Source organism: Argopecten irradians, chromosome 12, assembly GCF_041381155.1.
Source record: "Argopecten irradians isolate NY chromosome 12, Ai_NY, whole genome shotgun sequence".
Taxonomy (NCBI): domain Eukaryota; kingdom Metazoa; phylum Mollusca; class Bivalvia; order Pectinida; family Pectinidae; genus Argopecten; species Argopecten irradians.
Window position 1 is genome coordinate 23,118,603 of NC_091145.1, and position 23,969 is coordinate 23,142,571.

At 37.4% G+C, this 23,969-nt stretch overlaps 2 protein-coding genes across 4 annotated transcripts in view; both read right to left on the reverse strand.

The window, feature by feature from the left end:
- The window catches only part of LOC138336313 (uncharacterized), a 71,115-nt gene extending 53,541 nt beyond the window's left edge, over window positions 1-17,574 (reverse strand). The window contains exons 1-4 of one of the 2 annotated variants that reach the window (XM_069285749.1): window positions 17,013-17,574; window positions 7,115-7,234; window positions 5,613-5,734; window positions 3,211-3,455 (exon numbers count right to left, since the gene is read on the reverse strand). In XM_069285749.1, coding sequence (XP_069141850.1) covers window positions 3,211-3,455; window positions 5,613-5,715 — 348 coding nt within the window. In that variant the 5' untranslated portion in view covers window positions 5,716-5,734; window positions 7,115-7,234; window positions 17,013-17,574. Of the gene's footprint in view, window positions 1-3,210; window positions 3,456-5,612; window positions 5,735-7,114; window positions 7,240-17,012 lie in introns of both variants that reach the window. The other variant, XM_069285748.1, reaches the window with a different exon arrangement.
- A 5,396-nt stretch (window positions 17,575-22,970) lies between these two features.
- Window positions 22,971-23,969, reverse strand: part of LOC138336315 (sodium-dependent proline transporter-like) — a 30,223-nt gene continuing 29,224 nt past the window's right edge. The window contains exons 16-17 of one of the 2 annotated variants that reach the window (XM_069285752.1): window positions 23,725-23,880; window positions 22,971-23,689 (exon numbers count right to left, since the gene is read on the reverse strand). In XM_069285752.1, the coding sequence (XP_069141853.1) occupies window positions 23,761-23,880 (120 nt within the window). In that variant the 3' untranslated portion in view covers window positions 22,971-23,689; window positions 23,725-23,760. Of the gene's footprint in view, window positions 23,881-23,969 lie in introns of both variants that reach the window. The other variant, XM_069285751.1, reaches the window with a different exon arrangement.

The following is a 23,969-nucleotide window of genomic DNA, read 5'->3' on the forward strand; positions in this document are numbered from 1 at the left end:
GGAACCTTTATGACTGTCTTGCTTTGCGCTTTTTGCTTTGATTAATTAACGGTCCTTTTAGGGTCATCATGCCATACACGAAGGGTACACGGGGAAGACCATACTAAGATCCCGTCAATGTCTGTTCGGTCCTCCGCTTTGTCGTGGATGCCGTGCGCCTTCCCCGAGGGTCCGTTAACTTTCACATTTCTTTGTAACAGTCTTCTGTTTTACCGAGCGGAAGGTTCTCTATATGGGGCTTAAAACCAGTGGACGATTTAGCTTTGAAAACCTTAACATGAAATGATCCTGACATGGTCCCGACAATGTGTTGTTATTTTTTCGGGTCGATTCGAAATCCAAGATGGCCGCCACAGCCGCCATCTTGAAAACACATTTTGAACTTCTCAAGTTCTACCAGGTGCGATTTGGTTTAAAACTTACATTTAATGATCTTAACATGGTCGAAACAAAGTGTTGTTATTTTTCGGGTCATCCGAAAATCCAAGATGGCCACCACAGCATTCTTGAAAACACATTTTGAACATCTTCTAAAGTTTCTACGGGTGCGATTTGGCTGAAACTTGCATAAAATGATTCTGACATGGTCCCGAAACAGTGTTGTTATTTTTTCGGCTCGATCCGAAATCGAGGATGACTTCCATGACACTATATCTAATTAATTTCCTTTATGTTAAGGTCCTTGGGCCTCTTGTTTGAAATAGAATTTGTTGAAAGAAATTGAAAATAATCCTGACATGGTGTTGATAAAGTGACACCATATATGATTAATTTTACTATTGCCAAGGTAGTCAGATGACCGTTAAGGCCCTTTGGGCCTCTTGTTATAGTGCTATATCACTGAAGCATGCCGCCGAAGACACCAAGCAGCAACATCCCACTCGGTCGCATTATACTGACAACGTCGTCCCATTCCCGTTTGCTGAGCGGTAAGCAGGATCAGAAACTACCACTTTTATAGACTTTTGTGTGTGTCTCGGCCTTCCTCACAGGGGCGAACGCTCAACTCAAAGCCAAAAGTTAGCGGCGGTGCCAAGGAAGGAATTGGGAAAGATAAAGTCAGTTAGGAAGAAAAGAAAAGATAAGATCCTAAATCTAGTCGCCTTTTACGATCATGCAATAAGGGCAGCAGGTACAATTCTAACGCCCTACCTGCAGGACTGATGCAGTGTGCTGCGTGTAGGTTTGTGTGAGGTGCGTGTTATTATTGTGTTAATTAAAGTGAACAGTCGGGCAAGGATGGCTAAAGTCGATAAAAATGGTGTGAAATGTATCCAGTATAATTTCTTATGAAATGGAAAAATAAAATCTCTCGTCAAAATCTGTCTGCGTACGAAGAAATTAATTTACAGTATGGAAATTCTAAAACGTCCTCCCGGCTCACTATGTCCGTGGTTACATTTCCACGCAGCCTCGCTTTCAATGCTTTCAACTTTTCATTACTTTAATGGTCAGAACTGGGAAACTAAGCAGAACTTGACCGTCGTATTAATATGTGAGAACTTTTGGAAGGCCAATGAACGCATTTAGACCGGTTTTCTTTGCCCGACTATTCACTTTAAGGGTGTACACCTCTGAGAAGTCAAAATTTTCTTGTATTAAAACTTTTTTTTCTCATATAGATTTTTGGAAAAAGGAGTTCGTACCATAAAAGAAAATGGAAGAAAAACCATATGTCCGTGTGCTCGTTTTGAGCTTTTGTCACTCGAAGACACCTAGTTGACAAAATGTTGGATTTTATGGGGAATTTTTGCCGTTTTGACCATATGAGATAGCGATTAAAGCCATAATTTCCTAATGAGATGTTTGATATGAATGAATGTTTGTAGAATTCATTTTCTAGTAGTCTTCTTTAAAAATATACCAGTTTTGATCAATTAGACTAATATTTTTTCTCAGAATAACAACATATGCTACCCCTACCCCTTAATTTTGAGCTACAAAATTGCACCATTTTCAGCCATTTTTGCCAATTTAACCCATTATAGGAAAAGTTCTGGTATTAAACTTTTGTTATTATTTTGCATATCAATAGGGAAACGGTAGTTCTTTCTAAATCAGGAAGAAAAATTAGGGGGTCCTGTGTGCTTACTTTTTTGCCCCATTTTAATTTTTGTTATTTTTCAGTATTTTAAGGTAAAAAATAAAAGTGCCCAAATTACCATTAAATGTAAAAAATAAACTCACAAACGTGTATCGTTTCACATATTAATGCTCAATATCTTAATTACTACGAACCTAGTAACGATTTGCAGCAAAAAATTAGCTAAATACAGCTAAAAATGCTGGCGCAGTGATGATTTTAGTAAAAACAATTTCAGTAAAAAATGGAAAAACTTGTGGTGCTCTACTTGAAGCGAAAAAAGACACAATTTCAAAATGGCCGCTAAATAGGCCATTTCTTAAAATCCCTGTATAAAAAAATCTACTAAAAATAGAAATGTAATTTTTTGACAATAACAAAAGATGGGAAATAATTTACTGTCTTGTGAAAAGTATTAAAGTACAGTAAGTGTCTTCAAAAGCGTTGTAGGAATAGCAGAACCCTTACTAACGCAGTATAAATATTTGTTTGGTGGGTATTTTGTTTTATTTATTACAGATGATATATTTCCAGTTATAATTAATTTTATGGAACAAATACAATATTTTTGTGATACATTTTATTTTCTAAATTGACAACCTGAAATAAGTCGATATTAACTTTGTTTCAATTAACTCAGTCATATGAATTGTGTCGAATCATTCCATAAATGTTCTATTGTTATTAGTTTGAATTGGTTGCTATGACATTTCATACTGTTATTAGTAAATTATTTTATACCTTACAGATGACTACCTATTTAGATCGACTCTTTATAAACATATTTGGAGTTACTGGACCTTGTCCTTTGTTTCTTGGTCTCGACAATGTGGCTATATATAACTAGTGCTCAGTCGAGGTTTCCGTCTTTGTCGAGAACACCTACCTTCTGTTATTGTTACGCAATTAAAGTACACGTTTAAATTGACGTAGCCAAATGGAGAGTAGTTTTCCAATGACGTTGAATGTTGCTGAATGTTATAGAGACCTTTAATTTAATTTGACGTTGATCAACATAGATACATTTGCATAAACCAATCATACGATATCGGTGTAAAACCATATAACACTCCCTTTTATCTTACGTCGTCCATGTTAAACTTTCAATTTTGACTTAAAAATCTCACCTTTGGTTTGACGTCGGCCAGACCGTCATGGTATATCATTTTGAAGTGACAGCTATGGATAGTGAAAGTGTTTATCTTTACACAAAGGCTACAGCGCTGTTCCCACATCGTATCACTCCACGTAGACTTGGTGAAAGTCACTTCGCACTTACTTCCGGTCACTGCAGTATTGGAACTGACATTATAAATACTGTCAAACTCGTAGTAATGTGGCTTGTTACAGGAACGGGACGAGTTGGTATCCACTGCAACATATCATATCAACTTATTAATTCATGGCAAAATGGTTTGTTACAAAAACAGGACGAGTTGGTATTTAAGCTACGTACCTATTGCATTAAATTATCGGGACGAGTTGATATCCATTGCAACATATTATCCCAAATTATTGAAATGAGTTACAATGGCATAAATCCTCGTATGACATATTTAACAGAAATCACATAAATATATATAATATATCATTATGTCACATAATAGCTGTATATTTTTATTTATAAATTGTCAACTAATCTTATTCTGAAAAAGTTAGGGTACAATCGGTTTGCCCGTTGTCAGTATTCCGAATTTGCATATTACAGAGTTATTTGCACTTGCGGGTAGGTATTGATTGTGACGTCATGTGTTTGGTAGCGTAACGTCATACGTTTCGGAGAAAACGATGTGAATTGCGCTCACAAAATAATGACGTAACAATCGATACCTACCCGCAAGGGAGTTAACTCTGTAATATGCAAAAACTGAATAATGCGAGATGTGCTGCCTCGGCGACATGCTTCAGTTAGATAGCAGTATAAAATGGGCAAGAGTTCCCACTACTGTAAAGAGACACAACACATACATACAAATGCTTCCCATACATATATATATATTTACAACCGCAGTCTCCCAAAACACGCACTCCATACATACTAGTAGTGTGAAGGTTTAATCACAAATTCATTTGATTGATATCAAGTGTTACTGTAAATTATAATTTATCTGGCACTCGCTGTGCCATGATTCCTGATTGAAAGCAATAAAATCAGATGAAATTCGTTGTAGCCTAGCCTAGCCTTTTCTATTATGAAATAAAATCTATAATTTAACTAATTAAATAGTAATGTACTATGAATGAAGATATTTTATTTGAATGGGGATCCAATGAAAGAATTTCTTTTTACAGGTGAAAGAGAGCTACAACATTGCAAAATGTCCCAGAAAAGCTATGTGCAGATCCTGTCTTGGGCAACAGTTTCCCATCAGTTGTGAAGCTTTATCAGTTAGGAATGATCATTCCTTCCTCTACTTCTGCGATAAAAAGATCATTCAGCCCCAAGCTCACCTGGTTTGTAATGCCAAGTTATGTTCTGAATACAGATTCATTGTTTCTTATCTAAGGGTACAATATATATATAAATATTTGAATTCCTATCAGGCCCCTTCTAAGAAGAAGAGAGAAGATGATATCCTAAATTTAGTCGCCTTTAACTATCATACAATAGGGACAGCAGTACCATTCTAACGAAGTAGTAACACTCTATCTACAGGGCCATTACACATACACAACCCGAGCTGAAATAACATTAGCTTTTAATAGGACTTTAAGCAAGCCGCCAAACAGAACACGTTTATAATCCAATAACTACCAAGTCTTCCAATTCTACCAATTGTATTTCACTTTTCATTCTGATCAGATGCGAACGTGATAATTTTTGTAGTATCAACCTTAAGCGAAGTTTTTCAACATAAAACCTGCAATGTCCTTAAATGACGTAATATAATGTGTAACAGTACTGATGATAAGCGAAGCAGTCTACATAACAGCAGCCAGAATAAAGAGGTGCCTGTAACATGTACAGATGTTTTAAGCGGATAGTTTTGATAGTTAAATTTAGCCCCAATTTAATTGGATAGTAACGACTTAGCTACACAAAGTCATGATACCTTGTCTAGAAGTAGCACTTCACTATAAGGCACAGATCCGTGGAAGAAAAGTTGCGACGGAATATATTTAGACTTATTATATATGTTCGAAGGTTGGCGAAGTTTGGAGAATTTTAGATAACTCGGAGAGGTATCGGTTTGCTGTTTGATTAAGTCCACGTCTGTCCATAAAGATACTGAAATCAACCTAACTTTACTAGGATATATGTAAGCATTATATATAAATATCAGGAACACCCATGTCCCTATGTTATGGGGCGGATCGCGGGGGACAACATAAGTCAATAGACAAAGCACGAAAACCTCTGTCGGGACTACCAGCGGAATGTAAACCTAATCAATCCTTCATTACTAGTGGTATTATAAATGATGCACGTGTAGTTATGATGGCGCGTGTGGTAATGTGTGCCATACGTATCGGGTAACGGAACGCCAACAACATTAAAGGTCCGACAATTGATGATGTCACTACGTACACATTTGTTGTAAACCGTCTGCAACTGGGAGGGCCCTCAACCAAACAAGGGAGATAACTATCACCGGCCATTGGAGCAGCAATCCCGGGACTGGGTCTGTCATGTTCAGTCATAAACAATATCTGAAAAAGAAAAGACGATCAAAAATATAAAAAAAAAGTCAAGTCATACGACGACTGCTTTGCCCGTTGTCAGTATAATGTGACCGGGTTAGGGTGTTGCTTGGTGTCTTCGGCATCATGGTTCAGTGATATAGCACTATAAAAGTGGAAGATTTCCTTTATACAAGACACAACACAGACATACCGCAATCTCCAAAAACACACACATTTCACTGCTTACACTCTACACACATCATGCATGGGAGGCCGTCTTTTCATGACCCTGGCTTTTAAATGGACATTAATTAATAAAAAAAATCGATTATTTATAAGAGGCCATAAAGATCAATGAGGTTTTGACTATTTAGACACCAGAATTCTCATTTAAGACTAGAAAATCTTGTAATATTTGTATTACTTGTAGTATCAAACAGCTATCCAAAAGACTCTAGGTTATATCCTCAAACTATACTGGATGTTAGCCAAGGTCATTCTGTCCAAAATGTTTCAATTATACTGATAGTTCATACCATATTTGATTAAATTCTTGTACAAATTGAACAAACAATACACAAACATGTAGTAAGATCAACCCCCTTCCGGGAAAAATATGAGAATTCGGGGTCATGGCATTCAACAAATTTATAATTTTATATACTTCAAAGTTTTAATTATTAATAATAAACCTTTTCTTTTTTTCCGCAAATATGGTAGGTCTTTAAAAGACTAAAGACGAATGAAAGAAGTAAGTATATTTGGTAACCCTATAGAAGTAATTTGATCAGTATTATTCTAGGACCAAAGAGTAAAGAAATAGCAGAACGCATAGCCTACCCTAGATATATTTAGCAGGCTGTTCCTTCCTGCTAGAATGTCCCAACCCAAGTTATGCATACAAGCGCCCATACTAGTGAATCTTAATTACTTCTCAGAAGTGAGGACACGCTGGGATGTTATTTTCCGGTAAAGTATTCCAATTAAACATACCATAACATTAATGGTGAAAGCAACTTTAGGTGAAGAAAAAATCATTATTGAAATATTGATAATTCGATAATTGAAGACGCTATATAATTGATTCAATAGCAATAAAGTAATGTACAGATAGTAGTTTAGCTGTTTGTCTCAACATACACATGTGTACTATAAATAATGGTAGATGCTTTATAATTGCCACTTGTCATTTTTCAGCATAAAGATATCATAACCAAAAATGAGTTGCTAGGGTGTAGGTTCTAGGCCTGTTTTGATAGTAAGTGCAGACCCCTATCTCCTGTACATCTCTGCCCTCCTCTCAGTCTGTTTCCGACATTAGTTACGCATCATTAAGCCCTCTACTTCAATATGATATTTATGCTATAATAACGTGTGTAGTCAAATTTCACCGCCATGTTTACTCACCCTGTTACATCATAACTGGTAACAAGACAAGCGGTACTGCTAATTTGTGAAATCTCGTCTAGTTTCGTTTATTCTCGCCGGTTTGACGTGATTCTGTCGTAGAGACCATTACAGGTGCACCTGTTCTGAAAAAAGAAACAGTTACACATACATTCTACTCCGCAAAAGGCAATGGAAAGTAGCAAAAACATCCTTCAATTTTTGTTTACAGATGTTTGTTTATAAAAACTTACAAGATTTAGTAGGTATTCGGAAAACTGAAATTCGATTTATCGGAATATCGTTTTCGACAATCTGACCTGAAGTAGACCTGGTACATTGTAATGTTCCTTTACTTTACCATTATTCGTTAATTCCTAGAGTATGTTAATAAAGGACGGCAATTTGTGTTAATTGTTTTGATAGATCTATCTTTGATGTTGATATTCTGCACTTCTCATTAGAATTAGGCCACATTTCAACATGGTTATGAAAACACTTATTTGATAAGACCCAGACTTAGGCTATTTAGGACTGTGCCAATCGTTAATGTGTAAACTATGTATATCTGCCCATCAAACTCGTCCAACTCACATGGAGGGCGTGTTTCCAGAATTAAACATAATTTGGCTCACGTGCTTATGATGGGGGCATACGTGTGTAAGTTGTCATATGTGCGTCGATAGATGCAAACACACACGACAGCATCATCACATGTTTGCCGGTTTAATACACATATACAGGACATGTAATGTATGTCACCAAGATAACACATATGCTTGGTAGTCACTAACATGTTCCTATATTTTTTAATTCAAATCCTACGTGTATGCTGTTTTACAAACTCGTCAATATCTTCAAAACACTCTAGGACCTTGTTTGTCTGTAGTTGTGATTCAAATACGCACGTGTTCGCTATGATGCCAAAACGCACGTGTAAAAATCATGTACACTGTCATATTTGTAATAATTGGTGTGGAACTGATAACTGCCAAGATCTATTATGTATGCGCAAGCTGTCGGACAAACAAACTTGCGCAGATGTATACCATCATGTACAAATTTGTATGTGTACGTCGTCAGTTGTTTGTTAACGTCAGTAGATATTTCACACGAGTGTACGTCGGCAGTTGTTTGGTAGCGTCGGTAGATATTTCCCATACACATGTACAAAATGTGTGTATGCGTGTACGTCGACAGTTGCTTTACTCATGTTCACACACCGTCAATGTGTCAATAGATTACACAAATGAGTAGGCTGTCAGTTATAATGGTAAGTAATGACCTGACATGCCCCACGCACGAGAAAGTAGGTAATTGATACCCGAGCAATTAAAGCCACAACACTTCACCTCACTTAATACGGCGCGCGTGCGACCCGTTAACTGACGCCTTTTGTGTGTCAATTAGAAGACGGGCATTATCACACTAAAACTATTCGGGTCGAATAAGAGCACGAAACGGACTTGCGAACCGAAAATAACCGTAAAATCAACTTAGATAATGCCTATCCTGATTCTCGGTAATTAAGTATTTTAATTATAACGCGGGCGGATTATTTTCTCATTAATATATTGTTTTATCTTTATATATAAGCAATCTCGTGTGATTATTCAGAATGTATATGCAGCATAAAAACACCCAATGGGCATGCAGAGATAACTGCAAGCCTTTGATGTAGCACGTGTAGATATGTATATGTATTCAAATTTCATTTCATAACATGTACAAAACGGCGATGTACTTGTTTATGTTATGTAAACATAAATGATTCATCACATGGATTGTTTTAGCATATATATACATGATGAATGATGAATCCATTGTACATGTGGATATTTTGGTGCACATGTCCTGTTATTACAAGAAGACACAACATAATATACCACATCCTCAAAAAACTCGGACATCCACATATGCAAAACATTGAATTCAATGGAGAACATGAATGGTCCTAGATCATTTTTTGTTTGTTTTTTGGTCAATGAACGTCCTATTAACAGCCAGTGCCATGTGAAGACGGCCTCCCATGTATGCGGCATGTTGTCACCACTGCGAGGCGTTGATAAATAATTCATGAATAAAACTCATGAATATTCTTCAATTCATGAATATTTCCATCCTACAAATATTCATGAAATTAAAACTTCATGAATGATTTAGAAAAAATGTTTTATGAACATTCATTAATATTTTATTCATGAACATTCATGAATCTTTTTTATTAATAAAGTCATGAACAACCCATTCACGAAAATTCATAAGAAATTCATGAATATTTGAAGAATATTCATGAACTTAAACCATCATGAATGTTTACTCGTAATAATTCAGTAGTTATTCATGAACTACAAGTCACAGCAGTATGCGCAAACAATTCATGAATCCTCATGAATTTGAGTCACGTCAGTGTTGTGTTCATGATTGTCAAGAGTGAAATTTTCTATCAAACCAATGGTAATTCTATTGGAATCAATTCAATATTTGATGAAACAAGTTTGTAATGACAATATGTATAATCCATATATTTATAGATACCACGTGATGACATAAAATCGCCAACATTTTACTGATTTCATTATGTTTTCATAGTGCCACAGATAAATGCTTAAAAATCTGGGTTTTTTTTTTCATGAACCACAATCTGCTAATATTCTTGAAAGTTCATGAATCATTTATAAAAAAAACCATGACGTCATGAATACCATCTCGCAGGGGCGGTGCGTGTTTAGGAGACTGTGGAATATTCGTGTTGTCTTCTTGTATTGTGGAACTCATGTCATTTTTATGCTTTATCACGGAAGCATGTCGCCGAGGACACCAGGCAACACCCTGCCGGTCGCATTATACTGACAACGGGCGAATCAATCGTCACACTCTCTTATTTCTGAACGCTAAGCAGGGGCTTATAATATGTAATTATACATAATATATATAATTGTAACACAAAAAGAATGTATTCGGTATAAATAAAATCAACCACATGCGTTTGTCAACAAGAAGAGACACAGGAATAAACTAGACAGCTTAATACGTGTAGTTTAATTTTCCCGTCGAATTCATAATTCCTGTCCGTTGTAAAACTGATCATTCTGAAATGAACCCGCAATGCCGGAATTTGTTGGAGATTATCATTTTTAAGTGATAGTTAACATGCACTAGGATCTTGTTAATTTTGCTTAAAATATACAATATGACCAGTGGAATATCGGTCATTGATCAATACGTTTTAATACATATTTTTAAATTGTTAAAATTTCTTTCTCCTTTTTTTTCAAAATGTGTGATAAAAAGGTTATGATATATCAACTTTGATATCGCACCCTTTATTAGCCCTTGACCTGATATCAGCCCTCGGGCCTGCGGCCCTTGGGCTGATATGGCGGTCTCGGGCTGATAAAGGGTGCGATATCAAAATTGTCGTATAATAACCTCTAATTATTGCTCAATGCAATATATTATGATATATAACATTTTTTCTGGCAAATTATGGCACCATATGAACTTTATTCTTGAATAATTGACATTAAACAAAATTAGGTCACTGTGACCTATTTTTGACGCTAAGTAATATTTTCCAAAATGTTTTGCTTTCAACATATAAATGCATTATAATTAATGAAAAATCATTCAAAAAATATTATTTGGTTCCAACAAAACGGGACTAAAAAGAAAATTGCTATTCCTGTTTAACCCCCCATATCTCAAAAGGTGTTTGTTTGTTTGTTTGATTTATTAACGTCCTATTAACAGCTATGGTCATGTAAGGACGGCCTCCCATGTATGCGGTGTGTTGCGTGTATGTTGTGCGAGGTGAGTGTACTGGGAGACTGCGGTATGTTCGTGTTGTGTCTTCTTGTATAGTGGAACTATTGCCCTTTTTATAGTGCTATATCACTGAAGCATGCCGCCGAAGACACCAAGCAACACACCCCACCCGGTCACATTATACTGACAACGGGCCAACCAGTCGTCCCACTCCCTGTATGCTGAACGCTAAGCAGGAGCAGAAACTACCACTTTTATAGACTTTGGTGTGTCTCGGCCAGGGGACAGAACCCAGAGCCTTCCTCACAGGGGCGAACGCTCAACTCAAGGCCAAAAGTGAGGCAGTGCCAAGGGAGGCATTAGGAAAGATAAAGTCAGTTAGGAAGAAGAGAAAAGATAAGATCCTAAATTTAGTCGCCTTTTACGATCATGCAATAGGGGCAGCAGGTACAATTCTAACGCCCATATCTCAAAAGGGACTCCGACCTGGCCTGAGTCAAATGTCATATCATGATGCCCTAAACCATGGGTATCTGTAAAAAATGCTTATTGGTCAAGGCCATCAGAAAGCCCACATTGGCACTCCTTCAATCGCCTTTTACGATATCGGGTAATAGCGGTAACACGTACAATTCTAATTCCCTCTACCTATTCGCCACAAAAATGTTGCTCACGTCCTAAGGGACTTCAGGTGGACGGTTTCTGCTCGAAACACATAAAATACTCACTTGGAGTTTCCATTAAAATGTTCATTTACATAAGTGTTCATGAGCATTGTCTTAAGGATGTTCACCTCTGAGAGGTAAAAACATTCTTGGTTTAAAGTAATATATTAACATTCACTTGGTACTTTAACTATGTAACTCAACCAAGGCAAAGTAAAGTTTAAGAGGGTATAACTGACTTTCAAAACGTGACAATTATGACGTCAATTATGTGAAATGATAGCGTCAACCTATCACCGTCAAAATAGCTGTTCCATCTTGTTCCACGCCTTTCCTGGTTTACTTAAACAATAATAGTGACCACCAGAATGAATATAAGTATTAAAATAAAACTAAGGAGACAGTTTAATGCTTAAATTTTTAAATACATTTTTACTATAAACACGATAGATTAAAGCCATAATTTGCTAATAGGAATTCGATATGTTTGGAGATTTTATTTTCAAGTGGTCTTCTTTAGAGATTGGCCCTGCAGGTAGGGCGTTAGAATTGTACCTGCTGCCCCTATTGCATGATCGTAAAAGGCGACTAAATTTAGGATCTTATCTTTTCCTAATGCCTCCCTTGGCACCGCCTCACTTTTGGCCTTGAGTTGAGCGTTCGCCCCTGTGAGGAAGGCTCTGGGTTCTGTCCCCTGGCCGGGACACACCAAAGTCTATAAAAGTGGTAGTTTCTGCTCCTGCTTAGCGTTCAGCATACAGGGAGTGGGACGACTGGTTCGCCCGTTGTCAGTATAATGTGACCGGGTGGGGTGTGTTGCTTGGTGTCTTTGGCGGCATGCTTCAGTGATATAGCACTATAAAAAGGGCAACAGTTCCACTATACAAGAAGACACAACACGAACATACCGCAGTCTCCCAGTACACTCACCTCGCACAACATACACGCAGCACACCGCATACATGGGAGGCCGTCCTTACATGACCATAGCTGTTAATAGGACGTTAATAAATCAAACAAACAAACATTTTATTTTCAAGTGGTCTTCTTTAGAGATATAGCAGACTAATATTTTTTCTAATAACAACATTATGCTACACCTAACCCTTAATTTTGAGCAACAAAATGCACTGTTTTCAGACTTTTAAACTTTCGGAAATATTTTTCATATCGATATTGAAAATGTTGTTATTTTTTAAATCAGACGGGAAAATGCTGCTGGTCCGTGTGCTTACATTTTTATCCAATTTATATATTTGTTATCAATTTATAGTTAGGAAGTAAAAGTGCTCAAATTACCCTAAAAAAGTAAAAATAAAGTGATAAACATATATCAATTCCCAAAATAAGGCTTGATATATCTATATCTCTCTTTTTATGTATCTGATAATATGATATAATGATATAGATCTAAAAATGATGGCGCATTGAGGATTTGAGTAAAAACAGTTTATAAAAAATGGTAAAACTTTCTCTATTCAAAGCGCAAAAGACACATTTTCAAATGGCCGTCAAATGGGTCATTTATTCAAATTTCTGTATAGAAAATCTACTAAGAATAGAAAATTTGTAGCTTATATTTAGCTTACTACAGATTTTGAATTTATGTGAAAAGAAACCAGACTTCAATGGGACTGACAACTCAGAGGCGTGAATCCTTACAGCTATATATATTAACGCATTGTTTTGATAATGCTAACTGATGTGCAAACATAGCGGTACCGATAGCTATACTGGTTCATAAAATGAATGTACATCCAGATATCACAAAAAAACATGAAAACGATTAAGTTGATGGTGTATAATCAAACTAGTATTAAAATAGAAACTTACATAAAAAATCTGCTCAGAGTACTTGCTACCTTATATTTTATTTATTTATAAGTGTGTACATGATTTTTCGTATACGTTTTTAACAAATTTCTTGTTGATAATTTGTTTGTATAATGCCATACACGTTAAAATCAATATTGGAAAAACTCAGTTCCTATTCGCGTAATTATACAAGCTGTTTATCCCAATAGAGAATGCAAGGTAGATATAAAATGCTAGTAATGACAATTCAGGAAGAAATGAAATACTAATACTGTGGCTTTTGGCACTAAACAATATAAAATAATGGAGTTTAAAAGAAGCCGGTTGATCATTAAATTTAGTTGTCGTGGGAGGGTAACCACATACTGGCTTCTGATGCTGACAGTGAGGCATGTATATCTCTCCTAACGCTCTCGTGTTGTATCACCATTAAAACCTTATGTAAACAACATTGTTTAGCTAAATCATTTAGAAGTGAAACAGATGTTGACATTCCTCCTTAATGGCCGAGGATCTAAACATCAACTGGAAACTGATCCGTGCTGTCTCACTTCGCAGATTGGGGTTCAAAGAGTGGAGTGATTTTGTGTAACCTGGTTAGGCCGGGAGTAATTAGGGTATTTACCTCCATAACTGTTACTCATTAGCCGGCCTCTAGTGTTACAGCCGACCCCCTCGTACAACATCTCCACTTCACATGTCACATCAGGCAACATTGTTTTAAGTGCTAACTGAAGAATATCGAACCATTTTGGAATTTACAGTAATACTACTTAAACTATCACGTAAAGAACAAACTTGTTGAGAAGAGCAGCCATCCGGACTCTTCCGGAGCACCTGCCGCCTCATATTGCTGTGTTTTATTAGTCACTGTACGGATCTTTTCTTTTTTCTTTTTTCTTTTTCTGTTTTTTTTTGTGGGGGGGGGGGGGGTGTATTTTGGTAGTAGTTCAATATTCTTTCACGCATTAAATCCGATTTGGAACTTGGATTTCTCCAAATCATGAATACTTTTGTGAATATAGGGGCTGATAATATATATGCCATTCGCCAACGAATTTTGGTACTAAGCTTCAAGACGTTGAGAATGATAACACAACTGTATAGTGAACCCGTCCAGCAAATAAAGCGAGGGAATAAAGTACGCATTCCATATGTGACAACATCAACCCAGAATCCTGACAAATAGAGACATCTCTATCAGGAGTCACTTTCAGACTGAGCTAACAAAATAATCGTGCAACCAGGGTATCATCAGCAACTGGAACGCTATTCTCATAGGGAGATATCGTCCATTTCCTCTCGCTAAGCGAGCCTCTTTGCAAAACGAATTCGTCTTTTGTGCATCATCACCCACCTAGGGGATCCTTACAATGAGAGATAATTTCTCGCTATCCCACATCGGAATCACATCTCTCTAGCGGGACTGCATTCCGACAGGAAACCCTATTAAACGTTTTATTGAGTGTAACTCACAGCTCAAGCCTCCTACCGGAGTACTGGCATAATAAGGACCCCTTTCTAGGGAGGAGGATGAAGTGGTGACTGACCTAGGTCTCCTCCAAGATTACTCTCATAGAAGTCAACAGTCACTTTACAATAACACCACCACGCCAAATGTTCAATAAACACGGTCTCCATAAAAGAGCAAAGTTCGCCGTCTGCTTTAAGATTCTAAGCTTGGTTCTAAGTGTTTAGAAATTGTCAACAATGTTATGAAATCACCATCTAATTGATTGTCCCTGAAGGTAGGGCGTTTGCATTGTACCTGCTGCCCCTATTCTATTCGTAAAATGTGACTACATTTAAAATATTATATATCCTCTTCTTCCTCCCAGACTACCTCTATCTTCCTTGGCCCTGCAGGTAGGGCGTGAGAATTGTACCTGCTGTCCCTATTGCATCATCGTAAAAGGCGACTAAATTTAGGATCTTATCTTTTCGCTTCTTCCTAACTGACTTTATCTTTCCTAATGCCTCCCTTTGCACCGCCTCATTTTTGGCCTTGAGTTGAGTGTTCGCCCCTGTGAGGAAGGCTCTGTCCCCTGGCCAAGACACACCAAAGTCTATATTAATGGTAGTTTCTGCTTCCGCTTAGCGCTCAGCACACATGGAGTGGGACGACTGGTTCGCCCGTTGTCAGTATAATGTGACCAGGCAGGATGTGTTGCTTGATGTCTTTGGCGGCATGTTTCAGTGATATAGGACTATAAAAAGGGCAAGAGTTGCGCTATACAAAAAGACACAATATATCAGTCTCCCAAACCATGTACCTCGCACTTTACACACACAGGACACCACACATACGGGTGGCCGTACTTAAATGATATGAAACAAAATTAATTGTACTTCTTAAATGTATCGATAGGTTTCAAACTACATTTTTTTTCTGGTCACAACATAACCTTTAGAGCAATAAGATGCCTTGACGTTGTTTGAACGACCTGCCTTTCAAAACATAATTCATTATGAATGCGTGTTGTGATTGTTATCAATGCACTTATTTGACATTTGATCCTGATGACAATATTTTTATAAAAATATGTAACTAAATGTGGTCCATGTGCTTAGTATATTGAGTAACTGATGTGTGAGATAATGTTGGTTCAAACGCTTACTGGACAAAGGCATTATGTGGCTAAATGTTGGTAAATATTGTCTTTGGAAAAAATACACATCACCGATGTAGTTGATCATGGCGATTATTGGAAAACATATAACGAAATGATGATTCAGTATTGTATTGTATTTAAATTGTTATACCATAAGTTATGCGTCATTATACAGTGGAGGGTCGGACAATTATAAATGTATTACAACATATTTGGACAAGTCGTGATACCGGTATTAAAAATATAGAACCATGTCTTTCGCCTTATTTCAATTACTCAAATACTCAAATATGAGACGAAATATTTTGGGCCCTGCAGGTAGGGCGTTAGAATTGTACCTGCCGCCCCTATTGCATGATCGTAAAAGGCGACTAAAGGATCTTATCTTTTCTCTTCTTCCTAACTGGCTTTATCTTTCCTAATGCCTCCCTTGGCACCGCCTCACTTTTGGCCTTGAGTTGAGCGTTCGCCCCTGTGAGGAAGGCTCTGGGTTCTCTCCCATGGCCGAGACACACCAAAGTCTATAAAAGTGGTAGTATAATGTGACCGGGTGGGCTGTGTTGCTTGGTGCCTTCGGCGGCATGCTTCAGTGATATAGCACTATAAAAAGGGCAACAGTTCCGCTATACAAGAAGACACAACATGAATATACCGCAGTTTCCCAAAACACGCACCTCGCACAACATACACGCAACACACCGCATACATGGGAGGCCGTCCTTACATGACCATAGCTGTTAATAGGACGTTAATTAATCAAACAAACAAACAAACAAATATAGTTTAACTTGTTTTAACTGACGCTTCATATTTGGCCAACATCATTGACAGTTACATAAAAGCTTAACCTTACGATGATACCCCAACATATAAGGTTTCTACATACACTTACATTTACACAGGACTGATCATATTCTGGTGTCATGATGTCGGACCGTTGCTACATTTATGCTAGTAGTATAGAAATACATTCTGCATGTGTATTTGAAGAAAATATAGTACTTGTATTCAGATATCGGTTAGTATACTCTGTTGTCATGATGATTACGATATACTCACGTGTATACTGGTATTCCATTGACTATCCACTTTGGTGTAGATAAGAGCTCCACTTCCTCATCCTTTGTACACTGGGAGTAGACAGTGGCACAATCAAATGGTAGTACACAAACAGACACAGGTGTACGGATCCCAGGCTCGCACCGACCAAATTATAGCAGGCATGCACGATTTCCACACTAGTTATATACATATGTTAAAAAGAGTGAATATTTATAAATTACTTTGAGATGTCCCGCTGTTAGATAAACGTCTGATGATCCGCGTGCCAATCGGCAAATCATCGAAATCACAGAATAATTGGTCGACCATTTTCCCTGTAAAATAAATCAAGTTTGGCAGATCTCGTTCCCTCGTTTAATAATCCAAGCTTCACTGTTTTCCGGTCTATCCCCCATCAATGTATCATCCTCAGACTCACTAACAACGCATGCTGCCCTCTATCGGACGAAAACTTTTATCGTGTTTCGTGGGGAAATCCATCCTCTATCACCATGGTAACCATGCTGCTAACCTAAGCGGTAGACTACTGGCAATTAAAGCCACTCGACGCATCATATTAAAAATGCCGGGTTATATGACCCCTGCCTCTTTACTAATTGGTACTTAGGGGTCTGTAGTGGAACGAGGGTAGACTGGATCCCATAGGAGTCAAAGTTACGTCACTTGAGATCAGCGCCACCACGTCCGGTGGGACAAACGTCAGGAAGGTGTTACGTCACGGATATGGCGTCTGAGACTAGGAAAGGTTAACTGGATTATTGACACGGACTAAGATAACCTGTAATTCAGCTAATTACATGTTGTCTGTTATCACAACGCATCATAAGATCGAGCTTATCCCAGACGTGAGAATAACGTATTTCTTGTCACAATAAACAGATTACACTGAAGTTTGTGTTAGGTAGCCCGTTTACGGTGCTGCGTGTGGAAATCTGTGTAATCAGAGAATATTCAGCGCTGTGTTTATATACCATTGTTATGACTAGATTGTCATTACTAATGAAGATACAAACTCTCTAACATTACTGGGCATTACTGCCAACTCTCTGACGCCATTAGTGTCATATTAGGGGTAGACTGAGGAGGGTCATAAAGGAAAGGAATAGTTGCGGAAGGGGCACGCAGGTTCATTTTAAATATTAGTATACCCCGTGTTTATAACAGTGTCTGAATAGTTAAAGCACATCACATGACCGAGAAATAAAACATCGTGCTTCCCTCGAGGGGAAATAAGTCATTCGGCGCGTACCCCATGGTAACCACCAATCTTTCACACAATTTTAAGTTATATTTTCCAAATAAATAGCGATTTGTTCATTATTTTCGGTACACTAAACAATTCATAGTTATGTCCCCGGTTGCAGTGTGATATGAAGGTTTATTTACCCTTAGATCTAGTATTTACAATAAATAAACCTTCATATCACACGTCAACCAGCGGGGCACACAATGATATCAATTGTTTATTGCGTGGTTCAGTACGATTTATTCAATGCACTATTAAGTTACTGTGTGATATTTGTTGAAACGTTTTATAATTATGTATAAGAGAAACACCGAAAACTTGCTCGAGGCCGTAAGGGCCGGGAACAATTCATAATCTTGACTATTCCACAGTTTGAGGTGTTTCTCATAGTTAAAACATAGCACCGTAAATCACTTGTACTCTCCATTATCACACTGGGTATTGTTTAAGTATTCCACAGCTCCAGGTAAACCCTTACTACCTATTTAAACCTTGAGACCTATTCATGATTCATTTATTTACCTCACTCGGAGAACAAGAATCATGATTTGCATGATTTTTTTAAAGATCCACGCACAGGTACTATATGGTACTCACACTGAAACATTTACTCAGTTCAGTTTTCGCTGTTCAGCATGGAGGACCATAAATATGTAGCTCTGTATATGCAGAAGTGATGATTTGTTTATATGAATTAAAGGCCCTGCAGGTAGGGTGTTAGAATTGTACCTGCTGCCCCTATTGCATGATCGTAAAAGGCGACTAAATTTAGGATCTTATCTTTTCACTTCTTCCAAACTGATTTTATCTTTCCTATTGCCTCCCTTGGCACTACCTCACTTTTGGCCTTGAGTTGAGTGTTTGCCCCTGTGAGGAAGGCTTTGGGTTCTGTCCCCTGGCCGAGACATACCAAAGTCTATAACAATGGTAGTTTCTGTTCCTGCTTTGCGCTCAGCATACAGGGGGTGGGACAACTGGCTCGCCCGTTGTCAGTATAATGTGACCGGTTGGGGTGTGTTGTTTGGTGTCTTAGGCGGCATGCTTCAGTGATATAGCACTATGAAATTGGGCAACAGTTCCACTATACAAGAAGGCACTACATGATTATACCACAGTCTCTCAAAATACGCACCTCGCATAACATCCACGCAACACACAGCATGCATGGGAGGTCATCCTTACATGACCCTGGCTTTTAATAGGACGTTAATTAATCAAACAAACAAACAAATTTGAAGTGATTTGGGTAAAAATCTTTTTCCATGCAGCACAGGCCTTAGAGAGCGAAGTTTAGAAGGAAAAAAAATATTTCCCAATATTTTGGATATATACAGAAAATAGTGAAATCATGTTTCAAAAGAGTGTGTTTTTTGAAAGTATTCCCTGGGAATTAATATCTTCTTGAAAGGTGTTGGGATGTAAATTTGTTTGATTGATGCCATTTTTATGGAATATGAAGTGATTTGGATACACATGTACAAAATATGAAAAAAACCCAAACATGTCAAGCATCTGTAATTTCATTTTGGCAGAAAATTCAGCTTTTGTCTCATGGGATTTAATCTTCTCTCTTTTGGATTTGTTCAAGTGAATTCTTTTTTTCGGTTTTGGATACAGTGGCAGTGAAAGAACTGATCAAATTTATTTTGGAATGAAGTAATGAAAATTGTATGCATAGATATATAGATGTATCATGAAAATAAGTTTACAAATACTGCGATTACAACAACGTTGACAAGTACCTGGGTTAATTTTTAATCCATTTCTCCGAGGATTTAATGAATGAGGATATATTTCTGATTACATGCTAAGCTATGTTCACCTGAGTCACTACATGCACCTTCAACTGTGGAATAGTTCACAAACTATTCCACAGCAAAATGTAACTATTCCATAGTAGTAGGTGATAATAGTAGACTTTGCTCAAACTAAACCTGAAGCTATAATAATAGATGACATCACAGCCATGTTTTAAAAACCCATGTCCTATATATCTGTCTTTAATATTTTGAATATCGTAGGAGAGTCATTTCCGGAGAAACCCGCACCGACCGACATTTCACTTTTTATATCAAGTATGTATTATACTTTATATGACCTCTTGTAACACATTTTGTGTGCCAAAGTTAGTGATGAAAAATAAGCCCTGAAACTTTGAGCCGATCATACAGTATACATTGTATATTATAATGTCTGAAAGAGAAATTGAACGCTGGACTGTCTCCTGAACTCCAGGTACCGTTAATTACCTCTTACTATTATGGAATATTACATCAGACAGGTATGTACAACGTATACTTATAATTCGGTACCTGCGAGGTTCTAAAGGTTAAACAAAACTTGCCGCTGTGGGTCTTAATTCACTCAGTAGGATGGGGGATGGTGTCGACAGCGGGTTATGAAGATGAAAGTGACTCACTTCAAGCATGCTCGATTAGTAAGGTATTAACCACCCTGGGGTCTCGCTCATTTAGCCTTAGATACATTTGTAGGATCTCGCACCCGGGGTTCACGAAAAGGTCTGTTAATTGTTAATACATACACGACACTGGGACCGGTGATGGTATACAATGTGAAAGTTAATCTAAAATTTAAAGATATAGCAAAATAGAGAGATGCGAAAAATTTGTTCTGTTTTGATACTAACAAAATGTTAAATATACGAGTTAAAATTGTGACTGTGACGTCACTGCTGTTTCATGGCCGCCATTACGTCGATAACGACTCTGACATCAGTGTTTTTTAAGCTCATTGTAATTTCAGGAGTCAAACGGACTAAGGTTTAAGTCCATATATATTAAAAAATGAGAAGAAATTATGTTTTGCATTTTCCCATGCAATTAATGGGTTTTTGAAATTTACTTCAGCAGGTCACAGTGACCTTGTTAAGCATTTGTTCTTTTCTAACATGAAAACCTTTTATTAATTCTGCTGAAATTTTTGATTTAATAGTTTGAGCTTGATGTTTAGCACTGCATGTGGATTTTGACATGAACTACAAAGATGTATACATCCTAGAGTCACATTGGGTGACGGGGATCAATTTAGTCATATTCAAGTAATGGTATCGTCTGGCTACTAAAAACATCTGCTTTCCATGTTTAAAATAGGATTGACGTTCTGTTTTAGGTTTGTTCCAAAAAGAAAAATCTCAAGCAACTGAAAGTAGGCTGCATATGCTCGAGCTGTGCCTAATGTCACACTGCATGACAAATATTAAGCGACTAAATTTTGGATCTTGTTCCCGTAATTTACTGTCTAGATCAATTTAATAGCTTCTGATTCATGTTTAGCACTGCACGTTGATCTTGATATGACCTATTTAAGATGATTACATCCTAAAATTGTATGGTTTAGTTAACGGAAATAAATAAATGATATATAATGAACAATATCGTCTGTCAACTAAAGGTTTTTCACTATGTTGTCTTAAAACGAACCAAATTAATACCCCTACTTCGTTCGAAGTTTTTAGCCCACCTTCACCAGATATGTAGGTGCTCCAAGAGCCATAGTTCCCTTTGTATATTCCATTTTTTGACTGATCGGTCAAAAAGATGGCTGACAGGTAGCCATAATTTCAAAGTGCGTTAATGTTTCAAAATGGATTGTAAGACAGCCATCTTTCATATTATTGCAGATTCTTGTTGTACATATTGCATTTCGGCACTGATCGTTCAACAAGATGGCCGACAGTAAATTATCTTGTGTTTTGATATTTGAGGTTTGTTACCTTTATTTCTCAGAAAGTTCTGAAGGGGCCTGTCTTTAAATTTCGTATGTAGGTTCCCTTAGGTTCCACATTTTGCTTATTGTACTATGGAACGAATCGGTGAACAAGATGGCCAACAGGCCGCTATCTTGGATTTTAATAGTTGTCAATCGTCAGACATATACTCTGTGGTGGGCGACAAGATCCTTCTGGAATCTCTTTTTTATTACAGTTGGTAGACGAAGCAAGTGCGCTGTGATGTTATTTTCACACTATGCTCATAATCCTAATGTAACAAAGAAAAATGGGTCCTACAACACACCAAAGTGGTAGTTTCTGCTCCTGCTTAGCGTTCAGCATAACTGAAGTGGGAATGTGATCGGGTGGGTGCGTTGCTTGGTGTCTTCGGCAACATGCTTCAGTGATATAGAACTATAAAAAGGGCAGCTGCAGTATGTTCGTGTTGTGTCTTCTTGTATAGTGGAAACAAGAAGACACAACACGAACACACCGCAGTCTCCCAAAACAAGCACCTCGCACCTCACACACGCTACACACTGCATACATGGGAGGCCGTTCTTACATGACCCTGGTTGTTAATAGGACGTTAAAAAAACCAAACAAATGATACAAAATTGATAACCAGCAGCTGTGAAACAAGCTCGTATTTAAATAAATATGTGTGACATATTTGTAGCATTAAGGTGTTAGCCCCGTTTAAACTAGTGATAGTTTGTTTGTCTATATTTCACTTCTTAGCATTAGTGAATGTAATCAGCTGATAAAAGTTTCTATGTATTATGTATTATGTTTGCTCGTAAATTGTAGTTTGTGTAGCTTGTAAATTTTGACAACTTATGCGAAAAAAAAGTCTAACAAGTCAACACGGATCGGAACATAGCAAATACAAGCGGCGTCTGTTTGACCGCATACGATATTACAAAATCATACACATTGGGTCCTTTTGATGTTATCATGCAAATAAAAACAAATATGGTTTCAAGTGGTTGGTTTATATTGCAACTGTTTTCAATTAAAAAGCAGTAATGACAAGTTCGTTATGATGTTTTAGGCTGGAGAACCACCGTTGGCTCGAAATTAATGAAATCCAAGCAGGTAGTATGAACCCATATACTGTCTGCCTACATCCTAAATAATATCAGTAAGTACAAATGCACAATTAAGCTAACGCATACAGTCAATACATGTCCAGGTAATGTATAGGCACATACTTGAATTAATCTCTTTGAACACTAAAATTGCTTACAAAATTACATTTACAACACGTATTATCATACAATTGCTTTTAATAACATTTGAAATATTATTGCATCAGAAATCTTGGCAATATAACATTTGCCGAAGATACTGATATTTGAGTATTTTCCACATAATGCCTTTTTATATCTCTGGGACAACACTAAAGTAATACTATGAATCGTCTCAAATCTCTGACAAGACACATCATCAATTGTATCATAAAGCATATGGCACGTATGTTTTGAAGCCGTCTGATATAACGCCTAAGTACACGGCAAATTTGCATATAGTTGCCTCGTAGGGTACATAGCTACACCTCATATATTTGCCTCGTAAGACACATAGCTACACCTCATATAGTTGCCTCGTAAGACACATAGCTACACCTCATATAGTTGCCTTCTAAGACACTTAGCTAAACCTCATATAGTTGCCTCGTAAGACACATAGCTACAACTCATATAGTCGTCTCGTAAGACACATAGCTACACCTCATATAGTCGTCTCGTAAGACACATAGCTACACCTCATAGAGTCGTTTCGTAAGACATGTAGGACGCATGCGAAAGAGTCCGGGATAGATACGTCCGCCGTGTGTCCACTGACGGGTCAACTGACATCTCGCTGGGGGTCGCGCTGCTGCCAGGCTGTAAAAGACGATAAATCATAAAAACACACATGTAGACGAACACGTTGTGTTAGTGTTATTTTGGACTGAAGAAGGCCCTATTGTGGC